General features: G+C 34.1%; 1 protein-coding gene across 8 annotated transcripts in view; it reads left to right on the forward strand.

Annotated features, from left to right (window-relative positions):
* Rhot1 (ras homolog family member T1) overlaps positions 1–14,882 on the forward strand; it is a 68,744-nt gene that overhangs the window by 20,645 nt on the left and 33,217 nt on the right. For all 8 annotated transcript variants that reach the window (XR_011705116.1, XM_071603753.1, XM_027924169.2 and 5 more), the window contains exons 4-11: positions 1,153–1,196; positions 1,491–1,544; positions 1,698–1,750; positions 5,621–5,729; positions 6,019–6,120; positions 12,636–12,734; positions 13,652–13,760; positions 14,656–14,776. Coding sequence is in view for 7 of the 8 variants with exons in the window: in XM_071603753.1 (XP_071459854.1) it covers positions 1,153–1,196; positions 1,491–1,544; positions 1,698–1,750; positions 5,621–5,729; positions 6,019–6,120; positions 12,636–12,734; positions 13,652–13,760; positions 14,656–14,776 (691 nt within the window). In the remaining variant the exon portion in view is untranslated. The remainder of the gene's footprint in view (positions 1–1,152; positions 1,197–1,490; positions 1,545–1,697; positions 1,751–5,620; positions 5,730–6,018; positions 6,121–12,635; positions 12,735–13,651; positions 13,761–14,655; positions 14,777–14,882) is intronic.

Here is a 14,882-nt window from a genome sequence, read left to right on the forward strand (position 1 = left end):
TTTTGTTTTTTTTTTTTTTGGTATTGGGGATTGAACTCAGGGGTGCTTGACCACTGAGCCACATCCCAGCCCTATTTTGTGTTTTATTTAGAGACAGGGTCTCACTGAGTTGCTTAGCACCTTGCTTTTTGCTAAGGCTGACTTTGAACTTGATCTTCCTGTCTCAGCCTCCCAAGCTACTGGGATTACAGGCATGCGCCACCATGCATGGACTCTTTTTACCTTTTTAAAGATAACTACTAGAAAATTAACAATTACATATGTGGCTTGCATTGTATGTATGTTGAACAGCAGTATACTAGAAATTGAAGCCTCATAACTAGCTTTATTTATAGAATTATTCTTTTTTGATACACACAGCCTTATAATTTGATTAATTTAATTATTAGAATTGAAGCCTTGTTGACTACTCAACATATGGAAAAATATTAAATATATAGCCTTTTTTTTTTTTTAGCATAGTATAACATACCATTACTAGTTTCTTTGTGAGAAATAACAGGCATTTGGGGGGAGACATGTAACCTAAAATGATCTAAATTAATTGCTCTTGATTTCTTTGCTTCCTCGTCCTAGCTCTATCATGTATACCCTTTGAGAGCAGTTCTGGCTAGAAATATGTGCTTGATTCTTCATTGTCATGCTATAGTTTTGTTTCTGGGTCCTGGTTATTATTACTTCTACCTGCTATCTAGATTGTAAGCTTGTATTGACCAGATTCTCACCTGGCCTTTTGGACCCTATTATATAGACTCACTCTGAGCTTCCGACTTTAAAGCACTCAGTTTTCTATCTTGAGTTGCTGATCTCTTTTGCCTGACCCTTTGTAACCCTGGATCAGATGCTGGCCTAGATTTATCACACAATGTCTCTGCTCTTCTATGCTCCGGCTACCTTCTTATGGATGTGTCTTTTATCATTAGCCAGCTTCCTTATCTTAGTTCAACTTTCTCTGCTCCTGGGTTACCCTGGTCTTTGCTACCCAGTCTTGATTTCTTTGCTTCCTCATCCTAGCTCTATCATGTATACCATGGTAGAGCTATACCATGGCATTTTGAAGGATAGTAATTGGGTGTCACATGTATTATAGGTTGACTATTGGTTATAATGAAAGTGTTTAAAATGTGAACATTGACTTTTTGTCACTTGTAGAAGCAGAACAGAGTGATGAACAACTTCATCAAGAAATATCACAGGTAAGTTTAAAAAAATAGTTGTATGTTTTTGTGGAAAAACAGTGATGACCCTAAGAGTGTGCTTTTTTCATTTTCTCACTTAGCAAGAATTTTCAATTCTTTGTTGTTGATGCTAATTTTGAACATGTTTTTATTGTGGATCCTTAGGAATATTTTACTCTTTAGTGGTAAGCTTTTTTTTCCCCTTCAAAATTTTTCTGCCTTTGAGCCAAATATATTAACTAGTTGGTAATTAAATGCTAATGTTTGTATTTTTATTTTAAAATGACATTAATTTGTTAATTTTTCTTCTAGGCTAATGTCATCTGCATAGTTTATGCTGTTAACAACAAACATTCTATTGATAAGGTATAAATATATGACTTTTTCCCATTATATTTAGTTAAATTTCAATGGAGCACTTTCAAAGTTGATCCTCAATTTAGAATTTTAATGATTAGAGGACAAAATTTTTAATGATGATCTACATCATGACTTTGCTCTTGTTCATTTTTGTTTTAGGTAACAAGTCGATGGATTCCTCTCATAAATGAAAGAACAGACAAAGACAGCAGGTATTTTTTCTCTCAAACTTTATACTGAAAAATTTCAAATAGGAATTTTACCAAAAAGATGTGAGAAATAGTAATGAACATCTGAAAACCCTTCACAGATCCATCAGTTGTTAACATTTGCCACATATGCTTTGTCAGTTCATCTGTCTGCTTACATACCTCCATACATCCCCACACTTCTGTTTTGGGAGGAATCACTTGAAGCAGTAAGTATATTTGAGAGCAAAGAAACGGCACTATGCTAATAATTCATAAATACAGACAGATTAAATATTTTGATAATCTTACATTTTTGTTTCTCAAACTGCTGCTTGAAAGTCTCAGTTTTAGAGTGTATCCTCACCTGTATTTTGTGTGCACACACACCCTCTATTTTTATGGTGGTGCAGATTGAAATCTAGGACCTTATACATGCAAGGCAAGTACTCTACCACGGTGCTAGACCCCCAGTAACCCTCTCTCCTATTTTGTACTCCTTTGATGAAATATGGCATCATCGTTTACTCACGGTGTGGGCAATTATAGTTGATTGTATACAGTGTAGTGTATGTTAGAGCAGGAACTTTGAAAAAAAACGAATAACCCTTGAAATCTGGTTTGACCCTTATGAGCTTGTAGACTTTGACTTGTTAGTTTCCTCATGTATAAGTGAGGATAAGGGTAATATCTGTCTTAGCTACATGTGGTTATATTGAGAATCAAATGAAATAATGCATATGTAAGTACTTTATAAATTCTTTAAGGAACTCTTTAGGAATTCATAAAGAAAGATTTCTTTGTAATTCTTTGGAAGATATAAGTATGACAGGGAAAAAGTAAGAGAGTGTGCATTCTGTATTTTTCTGAACCAGAATAGTAGTTCTGAGCATAAACATTTTAAATTTAAATGGAAACAAAATATTTTCTTGCAATATTATTTAATTGGAATAACATTTATGAAGCGCATTTGAGTCTTAAATGTTAAGAAATTCAAACTCATATTTATTAATTGAGCACATTTGGTCCTGTACTCAATTTTTTTAAAATTTATTTTCAGTTGAGCATTTTTGTCTTTTGAAACTTTGAAAGCCTAGTTCTTTTTTTTTTTTTTTTTCGTTTTTTGGGGGTTTTTTTGTACTGGAGATTGAACCCAGGGGGTGCTTGACCACTAAGTCACATCTCCAAACCCCTGTTTTTTGGAGGGAGGAGTACTGGGGTTTGAAGTCAGGGGCACTCAACCACTTAGCCACATCTCCAATCCTATTTTGTAATTTATGTGGAGACAGGGTCTCATTGAGTTGCTTAACACCTTGCCATTGCTGAGGCTGGCTTTGAACTTTGCCATCCTCCTGCCTTAGCCTCTCGATTTGCTGGCATTACAGGAGTGTGCCACTGCACCCAGTCAAATCCCCAACCCTTTTTATTTTTTATTTTGAGACAAGTTCTCTCTAAGTTGCTTAAGGCCTTGCTAAATTGATTCCCTTGTCTTAGTCTTAGTCTCCCGAGTTGCTAGGATTAAAGTTGTATACCACTATGCCCAGCTGAAAGTCTGGTTCTGAACAGATTAATGTGATCATTCATCTGTTTTACTTAGTTATGGAAGAGCAACTTTGGACTGAGATGGCATTGTAAGTGCTATGCCTAATGGTGCCTTCTTATCATGGTTTTAAACTTTATGGTGACTTATTGACAAGATGGAAAGGGGAGAGTGGACCCTTCAAAGATGTGGTTCCCACTGCACTAGTCTCTAGTCAGTTGTGGCATTTTAACTTTAAATAAATTAAAATTAAATAAAACTAAAATTATAGTTTCTTCAATATGTTTAATCACATTTTAGGAGCTTTATAGCCACATCTGGCTAGTTGTTAACAGTAATGAACGGGGCAGGTAAAGAATAGTCCCACCATCATAGAATGTTATATTGGACAGGGCTCCTTTGGAGGATCCAATACCTGTATGCTCCTGATATTTGTTCTTCTTCATTAAGCTATTTCTGGGAGGGACTCTTCAGAGAAGGCATTTCTGTATACATCTGTTATTATAAACCACTATGTTTTTGGAAAACCTTCTGGATTGGTTGGGAATCAATATTTGGGTAATAGAGTGGGTCAGTTTCTTTAAGCATGATGGTCATAGCAGGGAGGTAAACTAAATGCTTCAAGGATTTCTATTGCAGTTTCGAGTTCCAGCAAGATAATTTGCTTTCTGCAAGCTGTCTTGTAGGATTCCTAAATAACAGTTCTTCATTAGACTGATCCTCTTTGATAACCTATTTCGATTTCCCACAGTCTTCTCCAGATTTCACTTGTCTAAAACAAAATCTTTAATTCTCTGCCCACCCACTCTCCCACCAAGAAACAAAACTCCCTCCATCTTCTATGTCTTATGGAATCTCTTCATTTTCTCTAGCCAAAATCCTGTATATTTTCCCCTTTCCTTCAGCTTCTGTGTTTATCAGATACTAATATCTGTGTTAGTTGTACTCCTAAAATGTCTTAAATCTGAATATTTCTTCTTCAACTTCACTGTGAATGCTCTATTCCAAGCTATCAGATTTTTAAAAAGCCTTTTCTAAGTGGGCACAGTGACATGTGGCTCAGGAGGCCGAGACAGGAAGATTGTAAGTTCATGGGTAGCCTCAGCAACTTAGTGATACCTGCAGTAATTTAGCGAGACCCTATCTCAAAAAATAAACTAAGTGCTAGGGATGTAGCTCAGTGGTAAAGCACTCCTGGGTTCAGTCCCCAATACTGAAAATAAAAGGGGAAAAAAAGCTTTTTCTTTTTGTTTTGATGGGAGGAGGGGTACTGGGTATTGAACTCAGGGGCACTTTGGCCCCTGAGCCACATCCCCAGCCCTTTTTTCTTTTTGGTATTTTATTTAGAGACAAAATCTCACTGAGTTGCTCAGTCCCTCACTTTGCTGAGTCTGGCTTTGAACTCATGATCCTCCTGAGCCACTGGGATTATAGGCACACACAACTGTGCCCAGCAAAAAAGCTTTTTCTTAATGAAAAAATCAAACATATACAAAAATAGAGAGAATAGTGTAATAATTCCCATGTATCTGTCATCCAGCTTCAACAATTAACTCATTGCCAGTTTCATTTCATCTATTACTCCTCCCATTCGAGTCATTTTGAAGCAAACTAACATACTATATCACACTATGTATCTTTCAGTATGTATGTTTTAAAAGTAACAAATCATTGCATTTAAAAATGTGGATCAGATCGTGTCATGCTCCTGCTTTTAACCCTTCAGTGTCTTCCACTCTCCTTACTGCAGCTTTTAAGTTCTATATGTCTGGCCTTTGATCGTGTCCAGCCCCATTTCATAATTTTCATAACCTCTTTTGCTCAGCATCTCTTCATTCCAGCATCTTTGCCCCACCAGGATCTTTTTTTTTTTTTTTCAATTTGAGGCCTTTGAATGTGGTGACCCTTCTTCCCAGGTAGCTTTTCCTTGCTCTTCATATAACGAATTCTAATCTGGTCTTTCATTCCTTTGTTCAAATACTACTTTGTTGGAGAGTTTTTCTCTGATTACTATTTGTAATTAACTTCTTCCATGTGCTCTATCCATCCTATATGCCCCTTTTCAGTTCCTTCATAACACTTACTGAATTGAAAAATTGTTTATTTACTTATTGTTCATTTTCTGTTTTCAGTGTTAGAATTGGAAGAGATCTTCCTTGTCTTGTGTCTTTAATATGTTTGTGGTTTATTATAGGTACCCATTAAATATGTGTTCAATGGTTAGATGAAACTGACTATAGTAAGAGTTCATGAGTTTTAATAAGATTTTTACTTAGAAATTCTGAGTTATGATGTGAATTAAATGTAGATATAAGGTCTTTTCCCTTTCTTATTACAATTCCTATTCATTTCAGGCTGCCTTTGATATTGGTTGGGAACAAGTCTGATCTGGTGGAATACAGTAGCATGGAGACCATCCTTCCCATCATGAACCAGTATACAGAAATAGAAACCTGTGTGGAGGTATGCCTCATGAAAATTTATTATTGGTGAATTCTCACTAACCTGAGATTCTGAATAGGAATGGGGGTGATGTGTGATGGAATAAATTTTCTGCTCTTTGTGCACTCATGTAAACCCAAGTACAACAGAACTAGGTTGTGTGTAGACATGATATTGTGATGTCCACAAAGGAAAATGCAGTTTTCAGTTTCTTCACAAAATCTGCCACCTTATTTTGATAGTTTTAAAATACATTTTTTGTTCTCATAATTGATTTTACAGTATAAAATTTTTAACCTTTTCTTTTCAGTGTTCAGCAAAAAACCTGAAGAACATATCAGAGCTCTTTTATTATGCACAGAAAGCTGTTCTTCATCCTACAGGGCCTCTGTACTGCCCAGAGGAGAAGGAGGTAACCACCAGACTTGTTTACTGGAATGTAGGAGAAACTCTAGTATGATAGTACTTTTTAGTAACTCTTATGTGTTTTTTGCAAAAGTTAAACTTTCAAAATTCAAAATTTATTACTTTATTAAATAGCAACATTTTCTTAGTATTTATCTAATTATTTATACAACTTTGCTATTATAAAATCTGAACTTAACACAGAAACAAAAAACTTGTGCTTTTCTAACAATCGTAGTACTGGGGATTATGTATGTTTAGTGCTCTTGGTAGCTTTACCACTGAGCTACACCCAAGCCTTTGTGTAGTTTTTAGAAATGAGTACAATATATAACTTTAATGCTCCTTTTTGTTTTATAGCTAGAAATACAGTTATTCCTTATTTAAATATCTAAAATTTAATAATATGTTGCCATAAACTTAAGAAAAACTGATTATATTTTTAAAATATTTACATGCCATAAAATTCACATTTTAAGATAATTCAATTATTTGTAGTATATTAAATACATTATGCAAATATTATCTAATTCTAGAACCTTTCATTACTCCCAAAAGAAATCCTGTTCTCATTAGCAGTCACTCTGTAAACCCTCTTTTTCCAAGCTCCTTACAACAGTTAATTTATTTTTTCTGCATTTAGTTTTGAACATAATCAAAGCTGTCATCATGGGCTTGGGCTGTGACTCAGCTGTAGCGTACTTGCCTGGCATGTGTGAGGCACTGGGTTTGATTCTCAGCACCACATATACATAAATAAAATAAAGGTCTATCAACAACTAAAAAACTATTTTAAGAAAAAAATCTATCTTAAAAAAAAAGTGGGGTGGCTGGGGTTGTGGCTCACTGGGAGAGCTCTTGCCTTGAATGTGTGAGGCACTGGGTTCGATTCTCAGCACCATATATAAACAAAAAATAAAGGTTTGTCAACAACTAAAATGAATAAAATAATAAAATTTAAAAAAAAAATTGTTTGGGGCTGGGGTTGTAGCTCAGTGATAGAGCGCTTGCCTAGCATGTGTAAGGCCCTTTTGATCCTCAGCATCACATAAAAATAAACAAATAAAAATAAAGATATTATTGGGCTGGGGTTGTGGCTCAGCAGTAGAGCACTTGCCTAGCACATTTGAGGCCCTGGGTTCGATTCTCAGCACCACATAAAAATAAAAATAAATAAAATGAAGGTATGTGTCCAACTACAACTAAAAATATAAATATTAAAAAACAATAAAGATATTGTGTCCATCTACAACTAAAAAAAAACTTCTCATCATTACTATTGCCTAGCATGTGTGAAGCTTAGAGTTCAATCCTCAGTATTACATAAAAATAAATAAATTAAAGGTATTGTGTTCATTTACAACTAAAAAACATAAATAAATAAAAAAGACGAAAATCTCATTACAGATCAGCCTTAACATGAACATTTGCAATTGATTTTCACAGTAGTGAACACTAATTTTGATTTCCAAATAGGCACAATATTATCCCTCCAATAAAATCTGTTCTCATTAGTAGACCTATACAGAAAAGTTATACTCATTAATATATTTTGAATTTATCAGTAAAAACTTGATGAAAATTTGATTTATCTTTTGCTATGTAAGTACCTATATGGTATCCTTGATTTTGCCTTTTGGCTCCAAAGCCTAAAATATTTGCTGTTTCCCTTTACAGAAAAAGTGCTGACACCTTGTAAAACTAATTTGTGTTATCCGTAATCTGATCATGATTTACTCTTCCTTATTCCTGATTTACAATTTCTTAATTGGGATGCTTATTTCTGATTCACTCTAAGCCAGTATTTCCCAAACTTGCCTCATCATAATAATTAGTAGGTATAGATATATTTATTACAAACACATGCCATTCTTATTAGTCAGGTGCTGTATTTTATAATAAAGGAAATTGGAAAGTGCTTTTATACTATATTTACCTCTGAGGCCTTAGTCTGGAGGTACATTAAACTCCCCCATTAGTTCTCAGTTCTTTACTTGCTACTTTGTTCTCAAGACTATTATTAGTTCTGATAATCTGCTAATCCCCTGGCTCTTCCCCTAGTCCTGCAAGGGTAAAACACCTACCACCATCTGTTGCTCATTTCTTAAGTACACCTGCCTAATAGATAAAATTTTCAACTTTAGGCCGTATCTTATTCGTATATATGTACAAGCTTTAAGTCTAAGCTTATACCAGAATCTTTTATTTCAACAACAATAAGTGTTTTTTGGTTTAGTTTTTGTTTTTGTTTTTGTTACTGGGGATTGATTTTAGGAGCACTTAACAACTGAGCCACATCCCTAGCCCTTTTTATTTTTTTTTATAGTTTTTTTTTTTTTTTAGTTGTAATGGACTCAATACCTTTATTTTATTTATTTACTTATATGTGGTGCTGAGGATTGAACTCAGGGCCTTGCACGTCCGAGATGAGTGCTCTACCGCTAAGCCACAACTCCAGCCCCCCGCCCCCCCCCCCCCTTTATTTTTAATTTTGAGACAGAGTCTCACTAATTTGCTTAGTGCCTTACTAAATTTGAATTCTGCTTCTTCAGCCTCTCATATCACTGGGATTACAGGCGTGTGTCACCAGGCCTGGCCAATAGTAATAAGCTTTTTTTTTTTTTATATATATTTATTTTTTAGTTTTCGGTGGACACAACATCTTTATTTTATTTTTATGTGGTGCTGAGGATCGAATCCAGTGCCCCGCGCATGCCTGGCGAGCACGCTACCGCTTGAGCCACATGCCCAGCCCCAGTAATAAGCTTTTAATACAGATTTGAATCATCAATTTCAAAATTAAAAGCTGAGCTAAAATGTTAAATGATGATTAACTCTGTGTGACCTATGTTGTCCACATTTTACCTACTAATGAAAAAGATGTGACTACTATGTAATAATAATATTTATTGTGTGAGTAGATCTCTCATATAGAAAATGTTTTTATTGCTGGGCATGGTGGCACACACTGTAATCCCAGTAGTTTGGGAGGCTAAGGCAGGAGGATTGCAAGTTTAAAACCAGACTCAGGGCTGGGGTTGTGGCTCAGTAGCAGAGCATTTGCCTAGCATGCATGAGACACTGGGTTTGATCCCCAGCACCACATTTAAAACAATAACAACAACAACAAAAAACTAAATAAACCAGACTCAGCAACCTAGCAAGGCCCTGTTACAGAATAAAAAGTAAAAAGGGCTGGGATATGGCTCAGTGGTAAAGCACCCCTGGGTTCAATCCCTTGTACCAAAAAAATATAGTTTTTATTACTGTAAAATTTTTTTACAGTTTTACTGAGGTATAATTTTTAATACTTTCTACTAGTAGTCACTTTTTAGTGTTATATTTTAGGTAGTTAGCACTTTAAAAATTTCATTGAACCAACACTTTACAGCATTTTAACTTCTGATGCATTCCAAGTTTGTTTGTTTTTTAATATTTTTTTTAGTTGTTGATAGACCTTTATTTTTTAATTTATATGTGGTACTGAGAATCGAACCCAGTGCTTCACACATGCCAGGCAAGTGTGCTACTGCTCAGCCCCAGCCCCAGCCCAGCATTTCAAATTTTGATGAAAAATGCATTACTGTTTATATTTTGCTCACAGTATTATTTTTTAATGTCTTTTATTATGTGAGGAAAAACCACTTGAACAAAATGAGAAGTTATTTTTAGGTTCTGTTTTGTGCATCATTCTAGCTACTGCTTCTTTTGTAAACATTTAGATTATTGTATAACAATTTTTTCAAAGAGAATAAATAAAATATAATAATCTTTATTAATCTTGAATGTTAATGTTAGGATCATATTTATAGAAGCAATATATTGCCATTTATTTATTTAAACAGAAGTCACCCATGAGGGCTGGGGCTGTAGCTTAGTGGTAGAGTGCCTGCCTCACACGTGTGGGGCACTTGGGTTTGATCCTCAGCACCACATAAAAATAAATAAATAAAGATATTGTGTTCATCTACAACTAAATATACATATATATATAGATGAACACTATATATATATATATATATATATATTGTCACCCATAATTGTAGATGTTATATAAATTATGGTCCACTTAGTACTCTTGTAAAAAGAAAGCCATAGCCAATACTCTTTAAATATTTAACTCTTCTTGTTTCTTTCTAATATCTTTGTAGCTTTCATTTTATTTTTTCTCACTATGTCAAATTGCTAAGAGACCTCATTTAACTAAGATTTATTGAAGAAAACTATTTCCTATCTTTTAAAGAATATTTTTTCTGCATTTAGTTTTGAACATAATCAAAGCTGTCATCATGGGCTTGGGCTGTGACTCAGCTGTAGCGTACTTGCCTGGCATGTGTGAGGCACTGGGTTTGATTCTCAGCACCACATATACATAAATAAAATAAAGGTCTATCAACAACTAAAAAACTATTTTAAGAAAAAAATCTATCTTAAAAAAAAAGTGGGGTGGCTGGGGGTTGTGGCTCACTGGTAGAGCACTTGCCTTGAATGTGTGAGGCACTGGGTTCGATTCTCAGCACCATATATAAACAAAAAATAAAGGTTTGTCAACAACTAAAATGAATAAAATAGTAAAATTTTAAAAAAAAATTGTTTGGGGCTGGAGTTGTAGCTCAGTGATAGAGCGCTTGCCTAACATGTGTAAGGCCCTGGGTTTGATCCTCAGCATTACATAAAAATAAACAAATAAAAATAAAGATATTATTGGGCTGGGGTTGTGGCTCAGCAGTAGAGCACTTGCCTAGCACATACGAGGCCCTGGGTTCGATTCTCAGCACCACATAAAAATAAAAATAAATAAAATAAAGGTATGTGTCCAACTACAACTAAAAATATAAATATTAAAAAACAATAAAGATATTGTGTCCATCTACAACTGAAAAAAAAAAAAACTTGTCATTACCATTTTGCTTGGGATAGCCATATGGCTGAAGTTATAAACTAAAAAGTATACATTTTTCTCACCGTGCCATCTCATTTCTCCATAATAGATGGGTCCATAAGAGATCTACCTCTAAGTCTAAACAAACTTCAAAGATCTTCCTGAAAATTTTTTTGTTTTTTTGCAGGGTTAAGGATCAAACCCAGGGCTGGGGATGTGGCTCAAGCGGTAGCGCGCTCGCCTGGCGTGCGGCCTGGGTTCGATCCTCAGCACCACATACAATAAAGATGTTTTGTCCGCCGAGAACTAAAAAAAAATAAATAAATATTAAGAAATTAAAAAAAAAAAAAAAAGGATCAAACCCAGTGTTTCACACTTACTAAGCAAGCACTGTGTCACTGAAACACATCCTTAGCTACTGAAAGATTTTTTTTTTTTCATTCTCAAAATTGTTGGCACTGGTGACCCTATGCTAATTATGCAAACTAGAAAATGTGGACCTTATTTTTATTTACTTAGTTTTTAGGATGAGAGTTTATATATATATATACCTTTATTTTATTTATTTTTATGTGGTGCTGAGGATCGAACCCAGGGCTTGCACATGCTAGGCGAGCACTCTACTGCTGAGCCACAACCCCAGCCCCAGAACCTTATTTTTAAATATTCAGATATTCTATTCTTTTTATATCGTAAGATAATTGAGGAAGCTATCAAAACATATTTCCAACAGCATTACTTATAAAAATTTTACAGGGACTGGGGTTGTGGCTCAGTGGTAGAGTTTTCGCCTAGCATGCATGAGGCACTGGGTTCCATCCTCAGCACCACATAAATGTAAAATAAAGATATTGTGTCTACAATAAATAAATAAAACTAAAAAATAAATATTTTTAAAAAATAAAAATTTACAAAGTCTCAAAAGGCAAGATTGTTTTCTAAATGTAGATAATTCTTAAGCAGGTGTAGTTTTGCATGCCTATAATCCCAGCAATTTGGGATTGCAAGTTTGAGGCTAGCACAGGCAACTTAGTGGGACTTTGTCTCAAAATAAAAAATAAAATGGGTTGGGGGTGTGGCTCAGTGTAAAACACCCACCCCTGGGTTCAAAAAAAAAATAAAGATAGATTCTTATCTCATAATACAAAATTAGTAAAAGTTTTTTACATGTATTAACCAATGATATTTTGCCATCTGTTTGTGAATAAGTTCATTTTACATCCTAGCTCTAAAACATATAAGGGGTAGATCAAAATATCATGTCCTATTCTACTACCAGAAGTTGGGAAGGAGAGCCTTTAATATATTTATGTCAGTTCAAATTCATTATGGAATGAGGGAGGACATAAATATATAATGAATCTCCCTGAATCCTCACCCAATGATGAACTTCTTTATTATGATTTTTTTTGGCCTGTTCTCAGAGGAATTATGGCCATGAGAGAAGAATGTAGCCTTTCTAAATATTAGTGCAAGTAAATATTGCCTCATTTACCTAAGGCTCCAATGTAAAAGTAAATGGTTTTGCTTTAGATCATTTTTCATGTTGATTATATTTGCAGTTATGTGAAAACAGTGACAGTTGTTCTTACCTTTACTTATGAAAATCATATTTAAAATCCTACTTTAATTTTTTACAGATGAAACCAGCCTGTATAAAAGCCCTTACTCGTATATTTAAAATATCTGATCAAGATAATGATGGTACTCTCAACGATGCTGAACTCAACTTCTTTCAGGTAAGTGATTTTAGTTTTAGGCATTATCATGTCTTTGTCTTTGTTGATAAAAACTATAAAAATTTTTTAAGCTTAAACAATAATTTGTTGCTTGCCTTAGTCTCTTTCTTGTAAAACTATCACATGAAGCTACTTAAACTCTTATGGTATAAAAAACTCTTATATGTAGGAATTGAGGGGATTCTTTGATAGTTTCATTTCATGGTATAGAATGGGTATATTAAGAACTTGAAGTTTGAACTATGAATCATTTTGCTTTCTTAGTTTTGTGTAACGTAGCTATACAAAGACCCTTGTGTTTTAGAAACAGGATGAGGGGAGTTGGGAAGTTTCTTTTCTTCTAAGTAAATTATTCAAAGTGGGGACTATTTTAATTTAGAATTTATTTTGGTTGCAACTACTTGATTTTTTTTTAATTGGTTGTTCAAAACATTACAAAGCTCTTGACATATCATATTTCATACATTTGATTCAAGTGGGTTATGAACTCCCATTTTTACCTCATATACACATTGCAGAATCACATCAGTTACACATCCACGTTTTTACATAATGCCATACTAGTGACTGTTGTATTCTGCTACTTTCCTATCCTCTACTATCCCCCTTCCCCTCCCCTCCCATCTTCTCTCCCTACCCAATCTGCTGTAATTCAATTCTCTCTCTTTTTTTTTTTTTTAATACTTATTTTTTAGTTGTAGTTGGGCACAATACCTTTATTTTGTTTATTTATTTTTATGTGGTACTGAGGATTGAACCCAGGGCTTCGCAGGTGCTAGGCGAGCGATCTACCACTGAGCCACAACCCCAGCCCCTTATTTTCTATTCTTAGTAGATTATTGTTTTATATTTGTGGTTTTAATGCTGGTTTATTTTTAAACTTATTTTTATTTTATTTATTTGTTTATTTTTGCTAGAGAATTTGTTTCAATACTCCATTAGCTCCTCAAGCTCTGGAAGATGTCAAGAATGTAGTAAGAAAACACATAAGTGATGGTGTGGCTGACAGTGGATTGACATTGAAAGGTGGGTTAATGGTATTTTTTCAACACTTTTAAATTTAATATTTTTGAAATTTCACAGAAAGTGAAGGTGTTTATAGCATTATTTATGCCTTAAGAAAAATGCCTAAAATCTGATTTGGATATTTAAGAGTTGGAAGATAGTCCATATTATCTTTACTATCACTATAAATTAGAGGTAGAAAACTTGGTTGGGGGCTGGGGTTGTAGCTCAGTGGTAGAGCATGTGTGAGGCACTGAGTTTGATTCTCAGCGCCACATAAAAATAAATAAATGAAATAAAGGTATTGTGTCCATCTACAACAACAACAAAAATATATATATGTGTGTGTATATATATATATATATATGCACAATTTTTTTTTTTTAATTGGTTCCATCTCAGGGATGCTCAGGACCATCTAAAGGAAAGAGATATCTGGAACAAATAAATTTATCTTAAAGTCTTTTCTACTCATAAATAGTCTTTAAATAGAAATTATTTTCAGAGAATTTTGTCTACAAGTTATACTTATCAAGTATAGAATATTCCCTGTTGAATATATTATAGAGCCACAAGTAAAATAAGAAATAAAATTGAATTCCAGAATTTTCCATTATAGAAATAAACTCAAAATCTAAAAAACATTTTCATTTGCTTCATCATATAACTGTGATACATGTATTCCTTGGAACGTAATTTTGGCCCTTTCATCCAGTGGTGTCTTGCTGAGCTGGGTGTATATGTAACTCAACTCTGAAATGAACTCTGTTTCATTAAGGCAGTTGTGAAATTTGTTTTGATCTTCACCGTGAAACTGGTATATGAATATTTACAAATCTAGCTCTTGCAATTATATGCTTTTCTGTTGTGTGACTCTGTACCTTCCTTTACATCTATTGTATTTACTTTATTTCAGGTTTTCTCTTTTTACACACGCTGTTTATCCAGAGAGGGAGACATGAAACTACTTGGACTGTACTTCGACGATTTGGTTATGATGATGATTTGGATTTAACACCTGAATATTTATTCCCCTTGTATGTACCTTTGGTTTTCTAATTTTTTTTCAAATTGTTTTTTAGTTGTTGGTGTACTTTTTTATTTTATTTTTTTATATGTGATGCTAAGAATCGAGTGCAGTGC

Source organism: Marmota flaviventris, chromosome 17 (assembly GCF_047511675.1).
Source record: "Marmota flaviventris isolate mMarFla1 chromosome 17, mMarFla1.hap1, whole genome shotgun sequence".
Classification (NCBI taxonomy): domain Eukaryota; kingdom Metazoa; phylum Chordata; class Mammalia; order Rodentia; family Sciuridae; genus Marmota; species Marmota flaviventris.